We start from the raw sequence: 26453 nt of genomic DNA, 5'->3' as shown, positions 1-26453 counted from the left end.
CTATATCCATATAGATAATAGATTTATACACACGTGCATTCACACACATTTTGAACATATAGAACCCCTTGTAAATAAATGAATCAGTTTTCAATGAATGTACACAAAATAAATAAATAAATCTATCTATCTATCCATCCATCCATCCATCTATCTATCATTTTCTGAGTCTTAGCAATTTATGAAAAAAAACATACATATATACATATAAAGTAATGCAGAAAGTAATTAATATTAGTTTAATGCTAAACTTTATCGTTGTAAGTTCTACACAGATACTCACATATGTTATTATATGTTATATGGTATATGTTAATACATGATTAATACAATCATGTATTGATAATTTGTTATTCTCAAAATATTTGATTTACTAATACATAATGATACGTTTAGGTTCCTAAAGCATCTTCGTTAAAGCAGCATTTCACTGCTGCTGCTTTGTGTCCAGCTGCTATTGATTGAATTCATGACGCATTTTTCTTCTAAATATTTTTCTCTTAAATTGAGTTTTTCAATTACTTTCATATGTGTTCTAATTAATAATTGAATTCGTTTTGGAGCTGTTGTTTCAAGCAGTTGAATTTATAACAAAGCATCTTAGCCTGTTTTTCCGATATTAAAATATTTCAAAAAGGCAAGAAAGAAGAAAATCAACATACAAGTACCATAAATATCCACTGAGGTGTAGAAAGTGAGCTAATATCCATAACTGATTTCCCTCTTCTTCCCCCCCCCCCCCCCCCCCCCCTTTTCTTAAGAAACGTGTTTAACGTTCGCTCCTTTTTAAGGTTGGGAAGTTTCCGACAGCACGTGAACGCAGCAGCGCAGGAACGATCAACCGGAGAGTCGGCGGTTGCTAGGCAACCGTTGGTTTCAGAGCAAACGGACAGTACAAGACCTCGGCGAGAAACGGACAAGTTGACGACAAAAAGTAAAAAAAACTTACTTTTATTGACCAAAAACTTAACATATTTATGACCAAAGTATCCCCGTTTTTGACATTTGAACCCATTTTGTTTTCTCAGGCGATGGCTGCTGAAAAACAGGAGAATAGGTTGCAGTTGGAGGCTATTATTGGCTTTAACGGTAGGTTTTAACGGTACATTTACGGTACATTTACATACAGAAAATGGATTATTGATGATGCAAAATGCATTTAACATTGTATACTTACCAGAAAATGTTTAAAATAAAACTCCAACTTCCAACTGTTGATCTGCATGTTACAAGTTAGACTACGTACTATATATATATATATATATATATATATATATATATATATATATATATATATATAAAATATATAATATATACATATATATTGTGACATTTTACAAATCCTCAGCCATTTGTATATACTTATTTGATCTGCAAAAAAAATTAAAACAAAACAAAATACCAGAAAATGTTTAAAATAAAACTCCAACTTCCAACTGTTGATCTGCATGTTACAAGTTAGACTACGTACTATATATATATTTTTTTTTTCGAGTTGTACAAAAAGATCAGGGGGGATGGTGGATTTTATCATATGGGGACAGATAATTTGTGCTGATTACAAATAATATAATATATTACAAATAATAGCACTGACCAAAACACCTGCAGAAATACTGCAGGAATGACATAGCAGCAGTTAAATGCAGCCTTCTGTAAGCTTTAAATATCCACTGGGCTTACATCAAATACATCAAAACACAACAATAAAAAACAGTTTTCTGAACTTATCAATATGACTCTGTCCTTCACAGGATAAGTAAAATGGATCACTGCAAAAACTCAAAACCTTAACGAGAATATTTGTCTTATTTCTAGTTAAAATGTCTCATTTTAGTAAAAAAAAATCTCATTACACTTAAAACAAGACTCATCACTGGAAAAAACAATTTTCACCTGATTCAAGTAGATTTTCACTTGAAATAAGTAGAAAAATCTGCCAGTGGAACAAGATTTTTTTGCTTGTAATGAGAAGATAAATCTTGTCCCACTGGCAGATTTTTCTACTTATTTCAAGTGAAAATTTACTTGAAACAGGTGAAAATTGTCAAATAAGTTATTTTTCTTGTGTTATTTTTCTGGTGATGACTCTAAATGTTGAAATAGCAGTAAAACCACATTCATTGATGAAATGACATAAGGGATGGAAAGGGGGGATGGCAGTTTTACAGGGGGGATGATTTGGACCATTTTTATTTCAGGGGGGATGCCACCCCCCCTCAACCCCCCTCAACTCCAGTACTATATCTCCAACCGTATCCTGAAAAACGGAATCGTCCCGTATTTATAAATTAAAGTCCGCGTCCCGTATTGAGCTGAAAAGGGACGCACTTTGTCCCGTATTACTGTGAGAGTCAAAAAATTTGACTCTCACAGTAGTTTTTTTCTGTTTAACTGTAGTCTACATTCATGGCCTTTGAGACACAAATATGTTTACAAGTTTTCTACAGACTTTCTGTTTACACTTTTGTTATTGCACTAGAAATGTGCACTATTACAGAATAGAGGTTCTGCTTTCTTTCTATTGTTTTATTTTAATTTATACCATTTTAAGTTAAGCAGGACAGGTTTCTGTTTAAGAAAGATAATTATTTTATTCAGTTCATTTTTTTTATTTTGTATTAAAGGGAATTGCTGGATAATAATTAGTTTTCCATGTGTTCATGGCATTCAAAATTAATCAGCTGATCATCCAATATCTTATACTTGTATGTATTTGTTTTGATGGTTTCTTTCCCCAGGACATGTGCCCTCCGGCCTGAAGCTGCATCCAGACCAGGAGCACATCATCTCTCCTCTGGGATCCACGCTGATCCTGGAGAACATCAGGGATGGAAAGCAGTGGTTCCTGCGCGGACACACAGGCAACATCTCCTGCATTGCAGTGTCCAGAAGTGGGGCATACATTGCCTCTGGACAAACTACCTCCATGGGCAGTAAAGTACGTATTTATACACCAGAGATATGTATTTGCTACCTTTATCTAGTCCCTCATTTATTTGTTTTCTCTTGAAATATTCCGCACTTTGTTTTGTTTTAATTTTTTTTGCAGAACAAATGAGTATATACAAATGGCTGAGGATTTGTAAAATGCAATTACAAAAACAAAAATGTCATACATTCTGGATGCATTACAAATCAACTGAAATATTGCAAGCCTTTTATTATTTTAATATTGCTGATCATGGTTTACAGCTTAAGAAAACTCAAATATCCTATCTCAAAAAATTAGAATATTCTGGGAATCTTAATCTTAAATTGTAAGCCATAATCAGCAATATTAAAATAATAAAAGGCTTGCAACATTTCAGTTGATTTGTAATGAATCCAGAATGTATGACAGTTTTGTTTTTTTAATTGCATCACAGAAAATAAAGAACTTTATCACAATATTCTAATTTTCTGAGACAGTATGTATGTATGTATGTATGTATGTATGTATGTATGTATGTATGTATGTATGTATGTATGTATGTATGTATGTATGTATGTATGTATGTATGTATGTATGTATGTATGTATGTATGTATGTATGTATGTATGTATGTATGTATGTATGTATGTATGTATGTATGTATGTATGTATGTATGTATGTATGTATGTATGTATGTATGTATGTATGTATGTATGTATGTATGTATGTATGTATGTATGTATGTATGTATGTATGTATGTATGTATGTATAGAGAGAGAGGAGAGAGAGAATTTTTAAATATTTTTGTTATTATTCAAAGTCAAAGGTCTACATGGACTAAACTGACTGTGGCCTTAAACGCTTTCGATGTCTTGTTTCGGCATTGGAAGCTTCTGACAGACTAACTGAGTTAATTGGAGGTTCGTCTGTGGCTATATCTGAAAGCACACCTTCAAACAAAAGGTTTTATTGCGTGACATCATGGGAAAAGCACAAGAAATCAGGTGAAATGTGGTTCATCCCTGAGTGCAGCTCAAGATGCCACCATACTGTCCAGGAAGAAGACGTTAAGGTTAAAAAGGGAGAATCCCAGCAGACCTAAAGGAGAAAAAGGACCTCAATTTTATTGTTAGACATGGAGAGAAAATAAAAACAGTTTTAAACAGAGCTGGGTAGATTAGCCAAAAATTGTACTCAAGTAAAAGTACTGTTACTTCAGAATAATATGACTCAAGTAGAAGTAAAAAGTCGTCATCCAAATAATTACTTGAGTAAAAGTAAAAAAGTACTTGGTGAAAAAACTACTCAAGTACTGAGTAACTGTTGAGTAACATCTGATTTATTTTTTAACACAACCATTCAAACAGACAAAACTACAAAATAATTATCTTCAGGGAAATTAAATCAATAAAATAATACAATTAATTAAAATTAATAAAAAAATAGCTTAAATTAAAATAACCTTAAAGTAAATTCAAGTACTTTAATACATAATAAAATAAATTAAATAATAACAGGATAAAAAAATTAAATAAAGCACAAGTAGCACAGAATTTCAAGCCTTTGTACTTTTCTTTTTTAACCAGGCAGAACTAGAACAAGCCCATGAACTCATAGAAACTCTGTGTGTGTTTGAGTCTGTGTAAATGTGACAAAACATGCAAAAACAAACATTTTTCCCAAAGAATCACTCAGTGATGTCATGAGATTGACGCGTACGCGGATAAAAGGGATAAAAGAAAAGTTCAGCTCAACGTAGCCTAATGTAGCGGAGTAAGAGTAACAGTTTCTTCTTCACAAATCTACTCAAGTAAAAGTAAAAGTATAGTGATTCAAAACTACTCCTAAAAGTACAACATTTCCCAAAACTTACTCAAGTAAATGTAACGGAGTAAATGTAACTCGTTACTACCCACCTCTGGTTTTAAATGTGCACCTTTTTTGTTCCCAGGCCCCAATAATTATCTGGAACTATGCTGAGAGGACAGTCTACGCCTACCTGACGCTCCACAAGGGCCTAGTGCAGGCCCTGGACTTCTCTCCCAACGAAAAGTACCTCGTGTCTCTCGGGGGTATTGATGACGGCAGGTAAGCAGCGGGTGTAGATGCCGGGCTCCCGTCATGTGACCAGGACACCTGGGAGTGACGTGTGTGATGTTTGCTGTGTGTGATCAGTCTAGTTGTCTGGGACATGGAGACCAAGGAGGCCGTTTGTGGAGGTCTAGCATCAGCCAGAAGTGCAGGTCAATGTCTCACCGTCCGCTACTCCAACACCAACGACAATATATTTGTGTCTGGCGGGAGGTGAGTTGACTGTTCTGCACACAAGTGTGGGCCCACATTTCACGTAATCAATGCTGTTTAAGTGTCAGAAGTTTGCAAAAGACAGAAAAGTTAGTATCCCCTCCTTTAATTCTTTTTTATTTAACAAAATGTAAATTATGTTATCTTAATGGTCTTACTATAAGGCAAATACAACATTGGACAAACAACACAACAAAATGACTTTTTTCACTGTGGCATTATTAATTTAACAAACTGAAAGCATACTAACTAGTGTGGGAAATACCAAGTACCCCCCCCATCATCCATCCTGAGGCAGATTTTCTGGCATTCTTGTCCGGATCTGAACAAAACTTTATTGAAAATATACAAACTCTCAAAGAGGATAATGGACAAATATCAATTTAAATGCAATATGAAAAGAAAGGAAAATAAAAATGAAAAATTAGGATTCTTGTAAGGAATACAAAAAAAACAACAAGGCGCTCTAAGAATTAAAAGGTGGATATGAATAACAAAATAAATTAAGCATTTAAATTCACATAATGGAGCATAGAAAAGGAAAAGAGTTATTAAATTAGAATAACTAATAACGAGCAATGTCTAGACTTATTTTACTTGCATTTTTGTTTTCTACTCTTTTGAGACATGTGAAAAAAATCTTAAAATCATTAATAAAACCCCAGAAGGAGGGTTTACAATTTCTCCATTTGGCACAATGAATATGGTACTTACCAGTAACAAAATTATATTAATAAAATAAATATTAATTAAATTAATTATTAAATATATTATATTATTATTATATTATTAAATTATTAGAATAATTCCAAATCATCCATGAATAAAATAATATGGCTTAATTCAAAAGGTGGAACATTATTAATTTTAAGAGATATCCAATTGTGTATGTCTGTCCAGAAACAATGAGACAAAGGACATTCATAAAACAAATGATCCATTTCTTCATCCTTTTTGCAGAAGAAACATTGATCTACCTCAAATTTACATCTTTTTTTAAGATTATGCCACAGGATAGACCTCATTCATAATTTTAAAATGTGCTTCTTTAACTTTAGGCAAAATAGGCCATTTAATAAATTTGTTTAATGTGTTTATATTTACCATGCAAGAATCCTGTCGAATTATCCTTCTGCAAAAATCATGCAACAATCTGGATTTAAAAACATTACAAATAAACTTGTTACCACACTTTTTATCAGTCAGAGTACATCCTTCGATTCATAGATTTGGTAATTCATTTGAAAGCTGTATTATACACCAAAAGGTTCTGAATTAGGTGACTCAATGGTAGAGGAATAACTCTACATATTTTGTTGAATTCTATATGAGAACAACTAAAATAATATATTTTTTTGAAATCTGTATAACTTAAAAGAATCCCTTTACATCAACGTCCAGACACGTGGCCCCGCAGTCGTATCCGTGGTGTCACAGAGCGGGACCCGGGCACAGTACTGCCCACACCACACTTTTTTTAACTTGATCTTTGTCAAATAAATGATGGCACGGTGAAAAATGATTTTGTTCATCTGAGGTAATATGTCCTTAATACTTTTTTAAAATGTTTTTATACCCCAAAGAAATCTAAAAATCAACAGATTCAGGAGGAGCCACTAACTTTAGCATGATCTGCTTTTGAAATGACTCCTCATGTACAGAATTGCCTCCTCAATTAACGTGCCTTTATATCTTCATTAATTATACCAGTTATTATCTGTTAGTATGTTAATTCCATTGTTCATTCCTGAGCAGTGGCGTGTTACGAGTCTGGGAACTGGATCTGGCCAACAGAAAGATCAGCCCCACAGAGTGCTATGCAGGGAAATTGACGAGGATTGTGAAATGTATAGAGGTATGAATCTGAATCCAGAACACAGCATTGCCCTAATGTGTCAGGAGGATGCAGGAGTAGGACCGGAAGGAAGTACGGAATATTAGGGCCATGCAGGAGAACAAATATTTGAGAGGGGAAGGTTTTTTTTTATTGTGCACTTCGAAATGTCGAGAAAAAAGTCAAAATTTGTCGAGATTAATGTTGAAATACAATTTCAAGAATAAAGTCGAAATTTCGCCTTTTTTCCTCAACATTTCAACTTTATTCACGTAATTTTGACTTTTTTCTCGACATTTCGACTTTTTTCTCGAAATTGTATTTCAACATTAATCTCGACATTTCGACTTTTTTCTCAACATTTCGACTTTTTTCTCAAAGTGCATAATGACAAAAAAAATCTTCGGCCTCTAAAATGTTATTTTTTATTTTTCTCCTGCCTGGCCCTAATACTCTTCCGTAAGAAAGAGACTGAAAGGCAGAGGAGAGCAAAAAAAAAAAAAGACCTGCCAGAACAGGATAATTGCAGGAAAAAGCAATAATTAAAAACAGGTGGATAGCAAATATGAGCACAAGTCTCAGAGTTCTCGCTCTGTTTCTCCGTAACTTTCTTGATCTTGTTCTGTGAGTCTTCAATTAAAGAGAGAGTAATAGAAAATGTCACTTCGAAGAACATCTTTAGTTTTGGACAGATAATTGCGACTGCTGCTACCACTGTTGCGAAAATAGGGTAAAATGGGCCTGATTTAGGAGGTGCAGGGAGTAAATGTCCTGCAGCACCTGCCAGATGGCAAAAATGAGACGAGGTGATGAGAGGGGTGAGTGTCGTCCCTCAGAGTGATGCTGGTTTCACGTCGGTAGTGTGTTATGAGGCCATCATTAAGTGCGGTCACTAGGGATCTGGATACTTTTCCTTTCAGCTTCTGTGTGCAGTCTGTCTGCCTCGCTGTGATGCTGCACATTTGAACCCCCCCCGACAGAACAGCAGCTCTGCACAAAAGGTTGGATTTCTTGACCATCCTTAGCTGTGGCCTTAGCTGGCCATGTGAGCTCTTTAGAAATGTAGAAGTTCAAGTTGACTTCATTAGTACCCAGCTAGATTTGTTTCGCAGTAGATGGGAGAAGGCATCTCACACACAATCTTTACAGTCATTAATTTGACACAAGACAAATACTGTCTCAGAAAATTAGAATATTGTGATTTTCTGTAATGCAATTACAAAAACAAAAATGTCATACATTCTGGATTCATTACAAATCAACTGAAATATTGCAAGCCTTTTATTATTTTAATATTGCTGATCATGGCTTACAGCTTAAGAAAACTCAAATATCCTATCTCAAAAAATTTGAATATTTTCTTAATCTTAAACTGTAAACCATAATCAGCAATATTAAAATAATAAAAGGCTTGCAATATTTCAGTTGATTTGTAATGAATTCAGAATGTATGACATTTTTGTTTTTTTAATTGCATTACAGAAAATAAAGAACTTTATCACAATATTTTAATTTTCTGAGACAGTCCTATATTAAGATTTGCCGGACTTCTACTCTTTACCGTCCTGCGGTAGCCGGCTCTTCTCTGAATCTCCGTTGCCGTGGTTACCACCTGGCAGCTGATCCAGCGCAATGATATTAAAGATATCAGGCAATTTGACTTGTTTTCTAGGTGTAGGTTTTCACTTTTAATGTACACCTGCCAGCCAATCAGAGTCGAGTATTCACACAGACCGTGGTATAAATAGAGGTAAAACCAAGGTCAGGGTTTCTAATAAATATAAATAAATAAGTTAAAAGCAGGATAGACCTAATGTGTTATGATTTGTTTAAAAGAGAGACAGCAGCAGGGACAAGCTGTTCCTGTAGCGTGTGGTCCTAGTTCTGGGGACTATGAATCTTCGTTCTGATGGCAGTAGCTGGAACTCACTCGCTAAGGGATGGGAGGCATCGTTGAGATGGAGCTGGAGAGAAGCTGCTTCGCATACAGCGACTCCAGGCCCAGCTGTGTTTCCCCAATCAGCCGACCTGACCGTTTAATGATCTGGTTAAATGAGCTCATTTCTTTTAGGGGGCAGGTTTCCAAACCATGATGCTAGTGAAAAAGTTAAAACAGATTCAATTAAAGCGTGACAAAAAAGTGTCATCATGGTCCTATCAATGTGGAAACGGGAAAACTTCGCTGCTGGTGTCCCTTCCTGCTCACAGCTTTGCAGTTCTCTTTACATTTTAGGGATAGGGTCAATGATTGTCCCCAGATATTTACAGGACTGCACCTGTTCAATCACTTGTCCCTTAATCTTAACAGGTTCAGGTGTTTTGGCATTCTTCCGTAAATCAATTGCCATGTCTTTGGTCTTTGTTAGATTGAGCTGTAAGTATGAGTCTTCACACCTCTTGACAAAGTTGTCAACAACAGGGCCGTGGTCATTTTCATTTCCCTGCAGCAGGCTAACAATCACAGACTCATTGCTTGTTAAAAGTGCTCCGACACATATTAGCGTATAAGATGAATAACAATGGTGAGAGAACGCATTTTGTCAGATAAAAACCCATTAAAGGAGCATGAGGCAGGATTGAGGCAGGATTTATGATAAAACGTAAACGTTTTAAGTTTTCTAGTAATAATGTCAGATGTGCTGCAATTCCGGGCTGGAATTTCCCGCGCTGTCCTGCGGATGTGACGTCACATGACGCTGCATGCCCGTTCTCCCCGTTCTCCCGTGCTGGCTTTGCTGTTGGCTGCAGTACCCCCGACGGCCGTCGTGGTGAAGGGTGGCGCTAGAGAGTCTCATTTCTTAAAAGGAGCCTCATGCTCCTTTAACTCATGACTCTCTGCGTCCTGTTTGTTAAGAATTTTAAAATCCAGCCCAAAATATGCAGGTATAACCCCCAAAACCGGCCCAACCTCTGGCCCTTTGCTGCATGTCTTCTCTCTCTCTGCCTCGTTTCCTGCTCAACTACTGTCACAATAACAACAGATGTTCCTCTTACGTGTTGATATTCAGTGAATGTCCTACTCATACTGTCTCAGAACTCCTGGACTACACCTACTCTTTACTCCGGCATTGATGCAAGAAATCTTTATTGTTTTTGTGTTAGGCATTTAGGGTTGTACAACTACAGTATATTCGTCTTGACAGAGACAGTGATTCTTTCAAAGAAATATCAGATTCATGTGCTGAGGTGAGGTGCTCGTCTTAAATTGTTTATTTTTGCACAGATCTCAGCGGATGATGGCCATTTTTTCTGTGGCACCACCAGTGGAGACATAATGAAAATCCAGATGAAGACGGGACGTATGAAAAACTACGGTCCGGACAGAGCGAAATACAGCCATGTAAAACACTATTTAAACACTCATATATTCAGTTTAGCTCTTTTGGGCACATGATTAAAATCATTGCGTCTGTCTTTTCCTGTGCAGGGAGTCAGCGCTCTCAAGGTGCTGAGCTCCGGAGAGCTGCTGGTGGGCTGTGGATCCGGCAACCTCACTTTGTGTTCCACAGACAAGTTCGAACCTCTGAAGTGAGTCTTGCGTCATCTGTATCACCCCAACCCCAACCTTTGGGTTTTCGGTAGTTTTTTCTGCATGAACTTGTCATAAAACGTGATCTGAATTTCATCTTTGGTCACAATAAAGGACAAAAACTGTTGGCTTAAGGAGATAACGCTTAACAATTGTAATATTTTATGAAGCAAATTCCTCATGTCCTTATGAACACCGAGAGGGAACATTCGAAGTTCTGTGAACCAGTGAACGAACCCCTTCAACAAATGCTAATTAGACTCAGGTGTGTGCATCCCTGCAGTAAAAGACAAACATTTAAAGTGAACCATGCTTCAGAAAAAGACCTCTGAAGACAAATGATCAGGAGTAGTTGATCGGTCGAAGGAGAAGGATTCTTTTAATTGTTGGGGCAACAATTGGACAGACTGTCCATAACAAGACTCTGCCGTCCAACTATAGAGGGAATGCATTAATGTCACTTTCCCATTGGACCAGCCCCCTTACTCGCATTGAGTGGCAAAAACAGCTGCAACTAGTGGAGAAGACGGGATAACAGCTGATTATCGGCTTAAATTAAAGGCAGTTGGACTTGACAGTGACCCGTACAGTTACCCCAAGAACCAGTGGTCCATGGACATTAATATTTGGCCACAAATCCAGTTTCCTGATATTTATATGTACTTAATTTTCTACACCGGAGAAATACATGAAGCAAAGCTTGAAGGCATACAAAAGTCTTGACGCTTGGTCCAACTTCAAAGCAGGATTTGTTGGTGAAATTAAAGTGATGAGGACACCGAACTTTATGATTTGACCGTTTAACGTTAGCTACCCAAAAATCCAACATTACCTGATACAAAATGGGAACCGCAAATCCACGTTTCAGTGCCTGGAATCCAGTTGTTTCTGCGAATTGCAGCGATCCATTTGTCTCTCTTAAGCTTATTTTTGTGCAGTATGTAAAACGATCACTCTGATTTCTTGCTAAATCTATGAGTACAGTCGATCGCCCAAATGCTCTTTCCCATTTTAGATGTTTTCCAGTTGCTCAAACTGAAAGTTTACGCTGCCACTCAGTCTTTCTGCCAGTCAGTCTTTCTGCCACTCAGTGGGCGTAACCCGCTGTGAAGTCGCATCTGTGACGTCATGCGCATTCCCTCTATAATGACTCTTAACGGGACGATACAGGATCCTCACTGAGGGAGAGAAGACCCCACGAGGAACAGTTAAAGGCTTGAATTGTTTGGGAGGAATAGTCGTCATCATCTAGGCCTGGATCGCTAGTCTTCGTCGAGGAAAAAGAATTCCCAGGTTTATCTCCTCCAAGATAATGTCAGGCTCTCTGTCCAATAGAGGTAGGATTATCACTGCAGCAGGACAATCACCCTAAACGTGGAAGTAAATCCACCACAGATATGCTTCAGAAAAGAAAATGTACCTTTTGGAGTGTCCGAGTCAGAATCCAGGTCTCAACCTCACAGAGATGCTGCGGAACGACGTCAAGAGAGCCGTTCACACCAGACATCCTGCAAATGGTCAAAATAGCTCCTGAATGTTGTCTAGCTCTGATCCAGATATGCTGAAAGCACTTATCGTATTTTCCCGACTATACGTCGCTCCGGAGTACAAGTCGCACCAGCCATAAAATGCATAATAAGGAAGGGAAAAAACATATATAAGTCGCACTGGAGTTTAAGTCGCATTTTGAGGGGAAATTTATTTTATAAAATCCAACACCGAGAACAAACATGTAATCTTGAAAGACAATTTAAAATAAAAATAGAATAGAAGCAACAACAGGCTGGATAATTGTACGGTTTGCTTACGTTACATGACACAACTGAGAACGTGCCTGGTATGTTAACATAACATATTAAGAGTTATTCAGATAACTATAGCATAAATAACATGCTAAGAAGTTTACCAAACTATCCGTGTCTCTCCAGATAACTAAAATCCAATGAAATCTTCATCCTTGGTGTCACTTTTAAACAACTCTGCTAACTCCAGATGTAGAAGATGCAGCGCTTCCTCTTCTACGTCGCTTACGTCAGACTCATCGTCAGTTGCAGTTCGCCCTCTTGTGGTTTAGTGTGAAAATAACATGTGAGATGATAAACCGGTAATAATGTGTTAATAATTTCACACATAAGTCGCACCCCCAGCCAAACTATGAAAAAAAAAACGCGACATAGTCCAGAAAATACGGTACCACTAACTCCATGAGTTCACTTACTTTATCTGCATCAGCGGGACGAGAAACCGCTGATCTCTGCTGTGACTCTTTCTGCTGTCATCGTTCACATTTCATGACAAATACTTGCAGAAAAGCAGCCAAATCTAATGAGCTAATGAGTAATTATTTGTTTCACAGTGTTTCCCTCTTTGCATTTGTCTCTCCACTTTAGAAAAGTCCAGCTGGAAGGCGGCGTGACCTCCATCACTGGAGGAAATGATCAGCATATCTTCGTTGGCACGGAGGCCGCTCAGGTGTATCGCTTCGACTACGAGAGCTTCCAAGCAGAACTGGCGTCCACCAGCCACACCAACGCCGTCAAGGACGTAGTCTTCCCCTTGTAAGTGGGACGCTGCCCCCAGTCATGATGGCACATCTACCATCTGCTGCTGTTTGTTTGTGTTTCCTGTCAAAGAAGCAGATACTCTTTTGTTTTACTTTTTTTTTAATTTGGCAAGAGACATACGATGTTGCTCCCTGAATTATCCGACATCCAGAGAAATGAAACTCCGTCTTTGTGTTCAAGTGTCACTTTGCCCTGAAAGCCACAGAGACAGAAGTTTTTAAGGAGAAGATTGTTTATTGTTGGCTTTATCTCGAACAACAACAAATCGCCATCAAATTAAAAGCGTCAAAATATTTAAAAAAAGACAAAAACTATTTAACAGTCTCATCCAGAAATAAAGAACAACAGTAAAATAATGTGTTGGAGAGGGAACGGGAGGAAGCAGAATGCTTATTTAGTCCTGTCCTTTCCTCACAATATCATATCATATGCTATAGAAAATATAAAAATTTAAATAAAATAAGAAAAGGAAGAAAGGACAAAATAATAACAAAAAATAAATAAATACAACACAAACAATTAATAAACAAAGATCAAGGCATAATTAAACTAGCTTCCTACAATATCCTAAACTCAAAAATGTAATTTCCCAGTCACTTCTTTGATGATCCATGAATGCAGGCAGTTACATTTGTATCATATATGATTAATCACCTAAGGAACAGAATAATAATAAAAAAAATACATACAGAAGGTAAATTGAGTTCTTTAGAGGTCCTTATTTTTATATTTGTCAAGAATTGTTTTCTTGTATGTGTTTTTCAACTGTAAAGAGTTAGTGCTTCGTTTGATTTCTTCATCAAGATCATTCCACAAAGTTCCCCCACAGACTGACATGCACATGATTTTAAGATCAGTACGTATACAAGGTTGTTTAAAATGTAGTTTTCCTCTTAGATGATATTTTCCTTCTTTATCTTGAATAATTTTTTGAATGTTTTTAGGCAGTGCATTATTTATTGCTTTGAACATTATTACGGCTGTTCTAATTTTCCATAAATTAGAACAGCCATAAAGCCAATAAATTTCAAAATCTGTAATTTAAAGAATAGAGGATTAGTGTGATGGAGATACCCAGGATGATTTATTATCCTTACTGCTCTTTTTTGCAATGTGCATATCCTTTGTAAGGTGCTCTTGTAAGTATTACCCCAAATTTCAACACAGTAGATCAGATATGGTAATATGAGTGCACAGTACAGATTGTGTAGTGTTGTTTGATTCAAGATGTTTCTACATTTACTCAGCATGTAGATGATGCTGCAAAGAGCCTTAGCGTCTGCAGGCCCAAACATTAACAACACTGTTAGAGCCAATTTTGTATTGTGTTGTGCTTCCCATTAATAACTTGTGTGTGAATTGTTATAGTGCCATTTTTGCACAGTAGGTGGTATATGGAGTTTGGGGGAATTGGTTTCAGAAAGTTGAGGCTAATCCCGGGCAGGTGTGCTGTTTGCCCGTGAGCACACAGTTTTTTGACCGTCTTAACTTGTTGCAGTTTTTGGTCTTACAGCTTTACTGGTTTCATGAAAGACAAGGCAAGTTTATTTGTACAGCACAATTCAACACAAGGTAATTCAAAGTGCTTTACATCAACATTAAAAGCGGCAAGACACAATTAAACAGTAAATAACAAATAAAATGAAATAAAATGATAAGAAAAGAGGTAAACTAATAAAAAGCACAAGTTGTTAAAAAGTAAGGGCAGTAGAGTACAGCAGGTACATCTCATTCTTTAAATGAAAAGAATTAAGTTTCTATACGGTCAAAACGTACAAAGGCCGGGTCAAATACAGTATTACAAAAGTAATCTGTATGGTGAATTAAACCAATTTGACAATTCTATGCCACAATGCCTGTTTCCAGGTCTTATTTCACATAACTGAGAATTACGTTATAGCAAGTTATAGCTTTATAAGTGCACGTAGTTCAATGGATAGAAAGGAGATCATGTGTAGAAATAAATACCCATTTTGAGCATCACAGAGGATGTTTATGAACAATCATTCATTCAGCTGACATGCTGCCCAAGGAGACGCATCATCTGTTACTGGTAAATCAGCGCCTCAGTGACTTGTAGGTTTTTTCTTGTTTGTTTGGGTCAAATCAAGTCAAGTCACAACAAACACCGTCTGTGCTGCCTAGTCTTCCCTGTACACAGCTGCTTTAAGTGGAGCGTGTCGTCGGATCTGACTCTTGTGCGACACCGCTGCCCCTCCTTCGTTGCTTTCTCCAGTTTTTTCTGTGGTAAAAGGTGAAACGGTGATTAAAAAAAACCTTGCATGACGCAGCGTCACCACCTTTCACGTCAGGCGCTTCCTGCTTCGATTCACATTTCCACAGACGCGTCTGGTTTTCCAACTCAGTAGCAGCAGCTGTTCCAGATGTTCCTTGGCATTTTATCTTTTTAAATTTTAAAAGCACAGTGGTAGCGTCATCTGTGTGGTTTACGGTACATGGACAGCACAAACGTTTGTGAATTCATGAACCCCCGTGTCGTGTTTCTGAAGCACCAGCTCAATTCTCTAATCTGCCCTCTAGATGGAGACCTTTGTCACTGGTTTTTTTTTTTTTTGTTTTTTTTTTGCCTGAAACCAAATTAAAGTACTGAATCCATCTTCATTATGGTAATAAATATGTTTATATCCGTCTTAACTAGATTTGAATCATTTTGCACACTAACCCACACCAACTCTCTTTGTATTTATGTGCCAGTGGAACATCTGATCTGTTTGCTACCTGCTCTGAGGAAGACATCAGATTGTGGCAGGTAGGCAAGCCCAAAGAGATCGTCCGCATCAGCGTTCCCAAGACGATCTGCAACTGCTTGGACTTCATGATTGATGGCCAGGGCCTCGTCAGTGGTAAGAATCAGGCAGACACACGCCAGAAGGAGAGATCATCTTTAAAAATGCCCTCCCTTAGCTGTTGCAGTAATCTGTGGAGAAGAGAGACATACCCTCCAAAACGATTGAATCATATTTGATAGATTAAGATGGGTTTCGCTCTGTTCCAGGGTGGAGCGATGACAAGATTCGTCTGTTTGCACCTGAAACTGGACGGCTGAAGCGCCTCATTACCGATGCACACAAAGTAGGTGTGACCGCAATCGCTGCGACCAAGGACTGCAAGAGGATCGTCAGTGGAGGCGGGGGGGGAATGGTCAGTATGTTTATGCAACCATTTCATTAGCTGCGTCCCAAATGCCATACTAAACAGTATATACTCAAAAAGTATACTTTAGTTCGGCATACTTTTGAGTAAATATCAGTAGTATGCATTAATTCGGACGTACTATTCCGAGCGCACACGGCACTTCCTGCCGTTGGGAGGGGGAGTTGTTACCATGGTAACAACTCCTGTCACAGCAGCAGTAGCAGCAACGCTCCGCTCTTTCCCGTTTTTCCTGGCCCAAACAAGATGACATTATATAATATTATTATATACGAATATTATAATATTAATATTATATAATAATATTATTATACTTAATATTATACTTATGACATATACGTATCTGCGCAGCAACCAAACACCGCTGCATTGCATTGTGGGAAGTTTCTGCTTAGCTAGTGTCCATCAATCCACACTAATACATTTCTCCAGAATGAGTATGGATAGAGCATACTATTGTGTACGTACTAATGTTTCGGACGCAGTAAAAAACCTCACATACTGTTTTTTTGCATACTCATTAGGGTGGAATTGTGGGATTTCAGATTCAGTTTGTTATTTTAATGCCGATGTTGGGCCACGCTGAACCAGGTCCTGACAGAAACTGCTTACTGGAGGAGAAAAAAGAACCTTCCAAAGTGCTGAATAACATTTATACGGAAGAGTATTAGGGGGCAGTCAGGAGAAAAATAGAAATAATATTTTAGAGGAGGAAGATTTTTTTTTCATTATGCACTTCGAGAAAAAAGTCGAAATGTCGAGAAAAAAGTCAAAATGTATTTCAACTTTATTTTTTCGAAATTTCGACTTTTTTCTCGAAATTGTATTTCAACATTAATCTCGACATTTTGACTTTTTTCTCAACATTTCGACTTTTTTCTCAAAGTGCACAATAAAAATACTCTTCCGTACATTTCAGTTCAGTTTATATGTTTGTTTTATTTTAAGTAGCTTCAGAAACCCAAAGTCACTCACAACACTGACACGCTGAGAGCCCCGCCGCCATCTTGGACCCCCCTACCCCAGTCTGACCAGTGAAGCTAATGTGTCTGTTTGTCGCGCTGCAGGTGCGGGTTTGGGAGCTCCTGCAACACGGCCATCGGCTGGTGGAGACCATGAAGCAGCACAAAGCCGCCGTCACCTGCCTCAAGTTGAAAGTGGACGACAAAGAGTGCGTCACCACCAGCACGGACGGCACCTGCATCATCTGGGACCTGGTGTGAGTGCCGCACGTCACGTCACGTCACACCGCCGCCTCGCTGAGGGGAACACACCAGAGTGAATCCAAAAGGACTCATTTATACTTAAAGGAGCTTGAGGCTGGATTGTGGCAAGATTTATGAAAAAAATCCGTATACATTTTAAGTTTTCTAGTAATAATGTCAGATGAAGCGTTCCAAACCCAAAAGAATGAGCCCTCTAGTGTATTTCTCCTTTGCCTTGAACAGGCTGTGTGCTGCAAAATGTGCTGCAATTCGGTCCCGATTTTCCCGCGCTGGGCTGCAGATGTGACGTCACATGACGCTGCATGTGCGTCTTCTCCCCGTTCTCCCGTGCCGGCTTCAATGTTGGCTGCAGTACCCCCAACGGCCGTCGTGGTGAAGGGTGGCGCTAGAGAGTCTCATTTCTTAAAAGGAGCCTCAAGCTCCTTTAATATAGTAACGCCTTCAATACAGCAACATGGACAGGAGCGTGCAACCGCCATGAGATTATATTGACCTCATTAGTGCACAGTAGAAAAGAAAATACCTCAGAAGTTCATGGTTTAATAGTACGGAAGAGTATTAGGGCCAGGCAGGAGAAAAATAAAAATAATATTTTTTTTTTTTTCATTATGCACTTTGAGAAAAAAGTCAAAATGTCGAGAATAAAGTTGAAATGTTGTGAAAAAATAATGTTGTGTAATAATGTTGAAGTACAATTTTGACCTTATTCATGAAATTTGGACTTTATTCACGACATTTTGACTTTTTTCTCGAAATTGTATTTCAACATTATTCTCGAAATTTCGACTTTATTCTTGAAATTGTATTTCAACATTAATCTCGACATTTCGACTTTATTCTCGACATTTTGACTTTTTTCTCGAAGTGCACAATAAAAAAAAAAATCTTCCCCCCTCAATCATTTTTTCTCCTACCTGGCCCTAATGCTCTTCCGTACTTATATTACTAATAGTATGAAACGCTGTAAATGCCAGCTGATCATTGTTCATCCACGTGAATCTTGTGTTGTACGACTCAGAGGAGATCCACTGCATCTTTATAAAGAAAAGCTGAAGCTCCAGGCTTCTGTCAGGAGATGAAAACGTTCATCAAGAGGTTTTTTCTTTTGTTTTACGGCGAAGCTAAATGAGAACATCGAGAGATTTTCCTGCTTCGACTTATATTATTCCAAACGTGTAGAAAGTAGCTGCTTCTACCAGGTGTGAGTTTTAAATCTTGGTGTTTCTCTCTTCTGCATCTTTTCTTTTAGAAGATTCACAAGTCTTCAGAGGATCATTGCCAACACGATGGTCCAGGCGATCTGCTACCATCCGGAGGAGCACCAGATCATCACCGTCGGCACCAACAGAAAGGTGCGTCTCCTTTTTCTTCTTTTTCTCCTTTATTTGGAGACACTCGTGGACAAAGATGAGTGCAGCACGTAGAGCCCACCGGTGTTGTGCAAGTTCCTACTTCTCATGAACTAGTTCAGAGTTCCGTTCACATAGTTAAAAAGGAACAGTTCACGTTCATAGTTCACCATTTTCACTTTGAACTAGTTCAAATTCAGTTCATTTCAATATTTTTAGGTGAGATGTAAAAATTAAAGGTTAGATTTTTACCATCGGACTCTTTGGGAGACGATGTGTAAAATTCCCGCAGATAATGATAAGCGGATCATCATCTGACGTCTCGCTGATGCTGACGCTGCGTCTGCAACGTCTCCCTCTCCACTGGTCATGTAAAGACTGCACCGGGCTCGGGCCACCGTTGCCGTGGAGCTGGTGCCCATTGCTATGCTAGTGTGTGCACTGCATTGTGGGTAATGTAGTGTGAAGTTGTCGTCTCGTTGAGTATTTTAAATGTGCGCGCCGGCCGCTGGTGAAATGCGAAGGATTATTCTGTAATAATTGGACCTAAACAGTGAAGCTGAAACTCACATAATCTGAACAGTTCTAATTACAGTTCGTCATCTGCAGAATGAACAAGTTCACGTTCTAGTTCTTTATTTGTAAATATGTTGCGTTCAGTTCAACGTTCTCACAGAAATGAACGTGTTCAATGAATGCGTTCATTTGAACTCGTTCATTCACAACATTGGATTGCAATCCTGTTTCCCGGTGGTTTTGTGGCTCCAGTCAGAACATTCATTCACTACAAAGGTGGAGTCTAATCCTTCCGGGTTGCTTCAAACACCAACAGCAGTAACAACGATTTTACAGAGTCGAATTCATCTCAAGATACGTTTCAGTTGGGGGAAACAAAACAGGTACCAGGAGTTAAAGCGGGACTCGTCCCGTTATCAGGCTGCAGGACTAAAACCTCAAGCAGCTACGATGGAAGACGCCAGGCTCCTCTCATGGGGGGAGAGGGGGACCTCTGCTCATCACTGACTACGTTTACATGAAGTCAAAATTCGGGTTATTGCTAATATTCCGGTTACTGAAACATTCGGAATATTCCGTTTACATGCGTGAGCAAACAGGGTTATCCCCGTATACATGGTTATTAATTATTTGGGATATCTGGATCAAACCAGCGAAGCGTGGAGAACGTCATGAAGCAATTCCCGTCATTTCCACTTCTTCTTCCTGTATCCAAATTCAAAACAAATGCTGCTTCACGCAACTTTTCGCTCATCTTCTTGTAAATCTCGCTATCCCGGTACTTTCTACCGTCTACAAATGCCAAAATGTTCTTATCCTTCATTAAATTTATAAAATGATTAGTTTCCTCCTCACTCCAAAAGTGTGGCGTGGTCTTGCGTTTCGCCGTGTTTAGAAGTACGTCCTGGACTCAAAAGACCAGGATTCCTTGCGAAAAGAGCATGTGCAGAAAACAAATTCATGTTCCATTTGATGGGAATATCCCGTTAGGCGTTTGCATGACCCAATATTCGGGTTTTAAAAGGAGTAACCCAGGGGTCATATTCAGGTTTTTAAAAACTGGAATATGAGCAAATTCCGGTTAATCAAAGGGGTTATTGGTGTTTACATGGCCGTGCAAAACCGGGTAATTGCTAATATTCGGGTTTTAAAAGGGTTATTGACTGCATGTAAACACAGTCATTGTCCGTTTCTGGACCCGGTTCTGACCAGGTTCTAAAGCTGCCAGACGGACGGCCTCAGATTTGCCTCCTGAACACGTCGGTAGAAAAGTGGTAGAAGATTATCGAGTGTTTCTGTTGAAATGTTTGGTTTTGTCAGCAAACACGGACATCAAGTCTAAACATGATCACTTTAACTCAGGAAACCCTAAATAAGTCTTTCTGGAGGTCTTCACTCCCGCTGATCACTCCATCACTTCAAGGGCTGATGTTTAGCAGCAGCTGGCTGCAACTTACCCTCTTAAATCCTATGGAAGAAACAAGGGCCGGGTTTCCCAGATCCAACCTCTCTTAAGGATTTAAGAAGGTTCCAAAGAAGGTTTGAACTAAGAGACAACCCTAAGATACGGGTGTTTCCCAGATGACTTCTTAACACCGTCCTTTAGTTTCGCTCTTTCAGAAGCTCTTTGGAGCAGCTGTCCGGTTCTGAAACCAAATCAATCGATGCCAGGCAAATCGATCACCGATCACTATCAGCGCATTTTCACATGCAGCACTGCTGCCTAACGCACTAATTCCCTGCTGCCTGTGCGTTATAATTAAAAATTAAGATGATAAATATAATTCAATGACCCTTTTTCATCCAAACGGTGTGTTACTCCGTTATTTCTGGCTACAGTGAGGCTTTTTTTTCCCCACACGCAGAAACCGGGAGGAAACGGGGTGGGCGTGTGTGTGCGTTCAAAAACATGAGCCAAGAGAAGGCGAGTTTCGCAAATCGCAACGTGGAATTACAGCAATCCCTGGTTTTTCGCAGGGGTTATGTTCCAAAAAGAACCTGTGATAAGTGAAATTCTTTTTACAATTATAGAGGGCTTCTAATTGCGGAGATCATCCCCGCCACGCACGTATTCCACTGCTCTTCTGATGCTGCATCCCGACTCTGCAGCGTCTTTTTATCCTAAAGCCCGCGGTGCAAGTGGGTCTTTTCAAGAGAAGAAAATAGTTATGGGTCGTTGTCTTCGCTCTTTTTTCTTCTGGGCAAAAAGATTCTTTAATATAAACCGACACCATTGATTATATTTGAGACTGTAATGAACGATTCATCAAAGGCCGTTCTTCAGCTGCTGCTTCCCTGTCATCACATAGGTGCGCTTGGGCAGGAGGATCGGTGTACCGGCTGCCTGGACAGCCCGGTCCGACAGCACATCCAGGGGACTGAAGTGCTGACGCACGAATGCGTTCATAAAAACAGTTCTGCTTCGCGCACGGTGACGCGGTTGATTTGCAGCGAGAATATGCTGTATAGCAGCCAAATTATCAAATTAATGATATTCATGATGATCGTTTTATTTGTGCGTAAAGCATAAAGCAGATACAGGAACACACTTGTTATTCCTTATTTTTCTTTTTTTTCCCCCTTTGCTGTCACCAATAAATGCTAAACAATATAAATCTAAAGTATAAAATAGATCAAAATTTGTGCAGGGTGCATTGTTTTAATATCTCATTGCTTGGTGTGATATTGATTTGCCTGACGCGGCTGGATCTGTGAGTCTTTGTTCACTAAGATGGTTGTAAAGACTGGGTCAGCAGCATCTTTCATTTCCTTCTTAATGAAAGAGATACTTAAGCTAAGAGCGACTCTGGGAAACGCGATTTTCTTTCACAGGCTCCTTAAGAAGGTTTGAAAGAAGTCTTTCGCTGTTAAGAACTACTTAACTGATCTGGGAAACCCGGCCAAGGACTGTCTCAGAAAATTAGAATATTGTGATAAAGTCCTTTATTTTCTGTAATGCAAAAATGTCATACATTCTGGATTCATTACAAATCAACTGAAATATTGCAAGCCTTTTATTATTTTAATATTGCTGATCATGGCTTACAGCTAAAGAAAACTCAAATATCCTATCTCAAAAAATTTGAATATTCTGGGAATCTTAATCTTAAACTGTAAGCCATAATCAGCAATATTAAAATAATAAAAGGCTTGCAATATTTCAGTTGATTTGTAGTTAATCCAGAATGCATGACATTTTTGTTTTTTTAATTGCATTACAGAAAATAAAGAACTTATCACAATATTCTAATTTTCTGAGACAGTCCTGTAGTATTGCCCACATGGTTTCTTTTGTTTTTGGCTTCATTTTTGTTAAATGAATAATGGTTTCTCTGTAAAAAGTTACATGTGTCTATTACTAAGGATCAGATCAGGGTTACTTTAAAAAAAAAAACAAAAAAAAAAACATATGATTTAAAAGAGCCTGCAGACAAGAGGTCGACCCTCGTGTTTCCTGATGTGGTTTTTCTGTTTACCGTAGTTGTAAAGAAGCTACGTTCATCATTGCGTTTTTCTGCTTCCTCATTTTGTCTCCATAAACATTGATGTCGTTAGTTTATTTCATGTTTTTTTTTGTTCGACGTCATCTGCAGGTGGTGTACTGGGAGGTGTACCACGACGCTGCCATCAGAGAGCTGAGGGCCTCGCCGTCTGGGGCCATCAACGCCTTGGACATCACGCAGGACGGCCGACACTTTGTGACAGGTACGTTACACCTGCTGCTCCTCCGGCTGCTGCTCCAGCTGCTCCCGCGTCTCCTCCACATCAGCGTTATTACACCTCAACAAAGATAAATGAGTAAACTTCCATTTCTCTTCGCTGCCCGGCCCCTGACAGAGATAGTCCTTGTTTTTCTCTCTCCTTCATCCCTGGTTCTGCTCACACATTCTGGTTTATTCATTTATTTTCGTGGCCGGAGCTCCAGACTGTATTTTAGTTTAAGAATAGATTCTTGCACTTTTCAGTCTAATAGTTTAGTTTAGTTTATTTCGAACATGTAAAAAACAAGAAAAAAATACTAAAAAAACAAATACAGGTGGCCATTCCACCACATAAAGAAAAAAACCAACATCAAAACACATATTTCAAGTTACATGTTCGAAAAGGAGTGGGAGGAAATATACATTTATTTAATCCCACCCCCTTTCCACAACTAAACATAAATTATGTCTGTATTTATTTTTTATACTATACACTAATTTGTAAAAATATATATAATTTTTACAAAAACACCTTGTACAATACAAGATGCAAGCTCTATCATAAATATAATATAACTATATAAATATAATACGTATATCTAAGTATATAAACATACAAAGACAAAATGACAAATAGCAGAACACACACAGCTGCTGATCTTTAAACACAGTCTTTACCTTTATACTTCAAATAAACTATGTATTTATATTTCTTCTTAAATTGTTTTATGTTCATTCTTTTAACTCCAAATTCAAACCATTCCACAGTGTAATTCCACAAACTGATACACAAAAACGTATTTTTGTTGTACGTACGAATAAAGATTTGAAGTTTAGGTTTCCCCTTAAATTATAACCTCCCTCCCAATATTTGTAATATATTTGTGCTGTTTTCTTACAGGAGGTGAGGACAAGCTGCTGAAGGTGTGGGACTACGTGACGGGAGAAGTGACCCACGTGGGCGTCGGTCACGGCAGCAGCATCACCAGAACCAGGATCTGCTGCAACAACCGCAGAGTCGTCAGCACCGACGGCGGCGGAGCCGTGCTCTGCTGGACCTTCCCCCACCCGCCCGCCTCCTAGTGCACCAATACCAACCTGTACCACACACAGTACCACGTGTACGGCTGTGGGTTAAATGAAAAACTGTTATTAATACGTGTTTTTATCGTTAAGTGTTAAGTGAGTCTTGGATTCTACTACCAGACCACATGTTGTTACTGTTCCTGTTTTAAATGCAATAAAAAGTACACTGTTTGTATTATATATTACTCTTTTCATTTATATACAATTAAAAGTGTTTCTTCTCAGGAAACAATATATAATACTTTATTTATATTTAATAAAATATATTTAATAATATATGTAATACTTTATTATTTATTTGATGGATAAATTAAGGACAACGCCAATGAAATAACTTAAAATAGGAGCTTTTTATATTTATAAATACAGTAATCCCTCGTTTTCGCGGGGGTTACGTTCCAAAAAGAAGCAGTGAAAACCTCGAAGTAGCAACTATTACAATTATTATATGTAGCCCTCCGAACCAACTATTTTATTACAGCTTGGTCATGGCAAAATCCCTTATACCTGATGACACCTCCAGCATGGGAGCTGAATTGAAGGGAGTCCACGAAAATATTAACGTCTAACTGGGTTTACTTAAACCTAGAGCGTATGACTCTGACTATGATGCAGAGGCCTGGTTAGCTTATTTTATAGCTACACTGACTGCGTTTACATGCAGTCAATAACCCTTTTAAAACCGGAATATTAGCAATAACCCGGTTTTGCACGGCCATGTAAACACCAATAACCCCTTTGAATAACCAGAATTTGCTCATATTCCGTTTTTTAAAAACCCAAAAATGACCCCTGGGTTACTCCTTTTCTAACCCGAATATTTGGTCATATAAACGCCTAACGGGATATCCCCACCAAAAGGAACGGGAATTTGTTTTCTGCGCATGAATGAACTCTAGACCAGATCAAGCACCGCTGGAAGACGCTGAAAAAGGGGAACTACAGGGCCAAGAAACAAAACAGTACCAGCGGGTCCGATTATCCGCCGTGCTGCTGTTATTGTTGTCGTTTTGGATTTAGATACAGGAAGAAGAAGCGGAAATGACGGGAATTGCGTCATGACGTTCTCTGTGCGTCGCTGGTTTGATGGAGATATCCCAAATGATTCATTACCGTGTAAACAGGGATAACCCTGTTTGCTCACGCATGGAAACACATTTTTCCGAATGTTTCAGTAACCGGAATATTAGCAATAACCCGAATTTTATACTGCATGTAAACTTAGTCATTGTTATTATAAACCACAATACTCCCATGCATGTACCTTTAACACACTATAGCCCTGATAACACCACATTCAAATAAACATTTATGACTGCAAATACACGTTTCAACAGGAAGAAGTGTTTTATTACACAAAAAGAAAAAAAAAACATAGGCCATCACCCTTTACTTTAAAGGTATTGTGACATCATTTTTAACATGCTTTTAACACTAACAAAAAAAACTTCACTCTAGTACTCCATTCCTGGCTTTTTATGACAGTGTTTTTTTGCGCCGTGAAAAACGCTTCCTTTTCCCCCTTTCATGTCAATCATTGCGCCGCTCCTCCTCCAAACCTCCTCCAACCCAGCCATACGCTCACAGCGGCGTCGGAGAGTTAAGCCGGGAGCGACAGGCGAAGCATGCACGGAAAAGCAGCACGGCGAAGTAGTCCACCGCAAACAATCATAAAAATAAAGGCATGCAAGCAGCAGTGTCCCCTTATCTTAAGTCCAGTCAGTGGCCGCGGGTCTTCTTAGCAGTTGTCCTCCGGTGATTAGAACAAAAGAGGCTCTAAACAGCTCCGTGTTAAGCCTCATTTATGGTTCCGCGTTAAATCGACGCAGAGCCTACGCCGTAGGGTTCAGCGTACGGTGCGCATCGCCGCGTAACCCTACGCCGTAGGCTCTGCGTCGGTGTAACGCGGAACCATAAATCAGCCTTTATGGTGCGCTGGAGAGGAGAGGAGGCAGGGAGCTGGGTGGAGGGGGCGGTGATTTAGCGGCCCTTTACGTCACGGCCCGCCACCAAACCAGATGCGCCGTTTTTGCATAGTTATGCGGAAAATCCCAGAAAGCACACAATACACTGAATGTTAAAAGTTTGTTGTTTTTTGGGTGTAATTGATGTCAAGACACCCAACAAAACACAAAAAATCAAGAAAAATGTGTTTTTCATGTCACAATACCTTTAACGTGGTGACCCTTGAGTTCATCAAAATAAAATAAAAATTAATACCCGGGGTTTTGCAAGTCAGTTAAGGTACCATATC

General features: G+C 38.7%; 1 protein-coding gene across 1 annotated transcript; it reads left to right on the top strand.

Moving 5' to 3' along the window:
- The first annotated feature begins 1031 nt into the window (after positions 1–1031).
- LOC133454688 (cilia- and flagella-associated protein 52-like) lies at positions 1032–24238 on the top strand. Its single transcript, XM_061733446.1, has 14 exons — positions 1032–1089; positions 2742–2941; positions 4868–5004; positions 5092–5220; positions 6976–7075; positions 10278–10394; positions 10482–10582; positions 12974–13141; positions 15863–16011; positions 16164–16309; positions 17389–17540; positions 18797–18899; positions 23006–23117; positions 24015–24238. The coding sequence occupies exons 1-14, from the start codon at positions 1032–1034 to the stop codon at positions 24194–24196; spliced, it is 1854 nt and encodes a 617-aa protein (XP_061589430.1). The 3' UTR covers positions 24197–24238.
- Positions 24239–26453: the final 2215 nt, after the last annotated feature.

The sequence above is a fragment of the Cololabis saira genome, chromosome 1, assembly GCF_033807715.1.
Source record: "Cololabis saira isolate AMF1-May2022 chromosome 1, fColSai1.1, whole genome shotgun sequence".
In the NCBI taxonomy this organism is placed as follows: Eukaryota; Metazoa; Chordata; class Actinopteri; order Beloniformes; family Belonidae; genus Cololabis; species Cololabis saira.
Note: the sequence above shows the minus strand (reverse complement) of the source record. Positions and strands in the feature narration are given on the sequence as shown.

Bases quoted from the DNA above. Each gene is read 5' to 3' on its own strand.
- LOC133454688 (XM_061733446.1), top strand. From the start codon at position 1,032: ATGGCTGCTGAAAAACAGGAGAATAGGTTGCAGTTGGAGGCTATTATT. The intron at 7,076-10,277 runs GTATGAATCTGA...ATTTTTGCACAG, and splicing joins GGATTGTGAAATGTATAGAG to ATCTCAGCGGATGATGGCCA. The intron at 17,541-18,796 runs GTGAGTGCCGCA...CTTTTCTTTTAG, and splicing joins TGCATCATCTGGGACCTGGT to AAGATTCACAAGTCTTCAGA.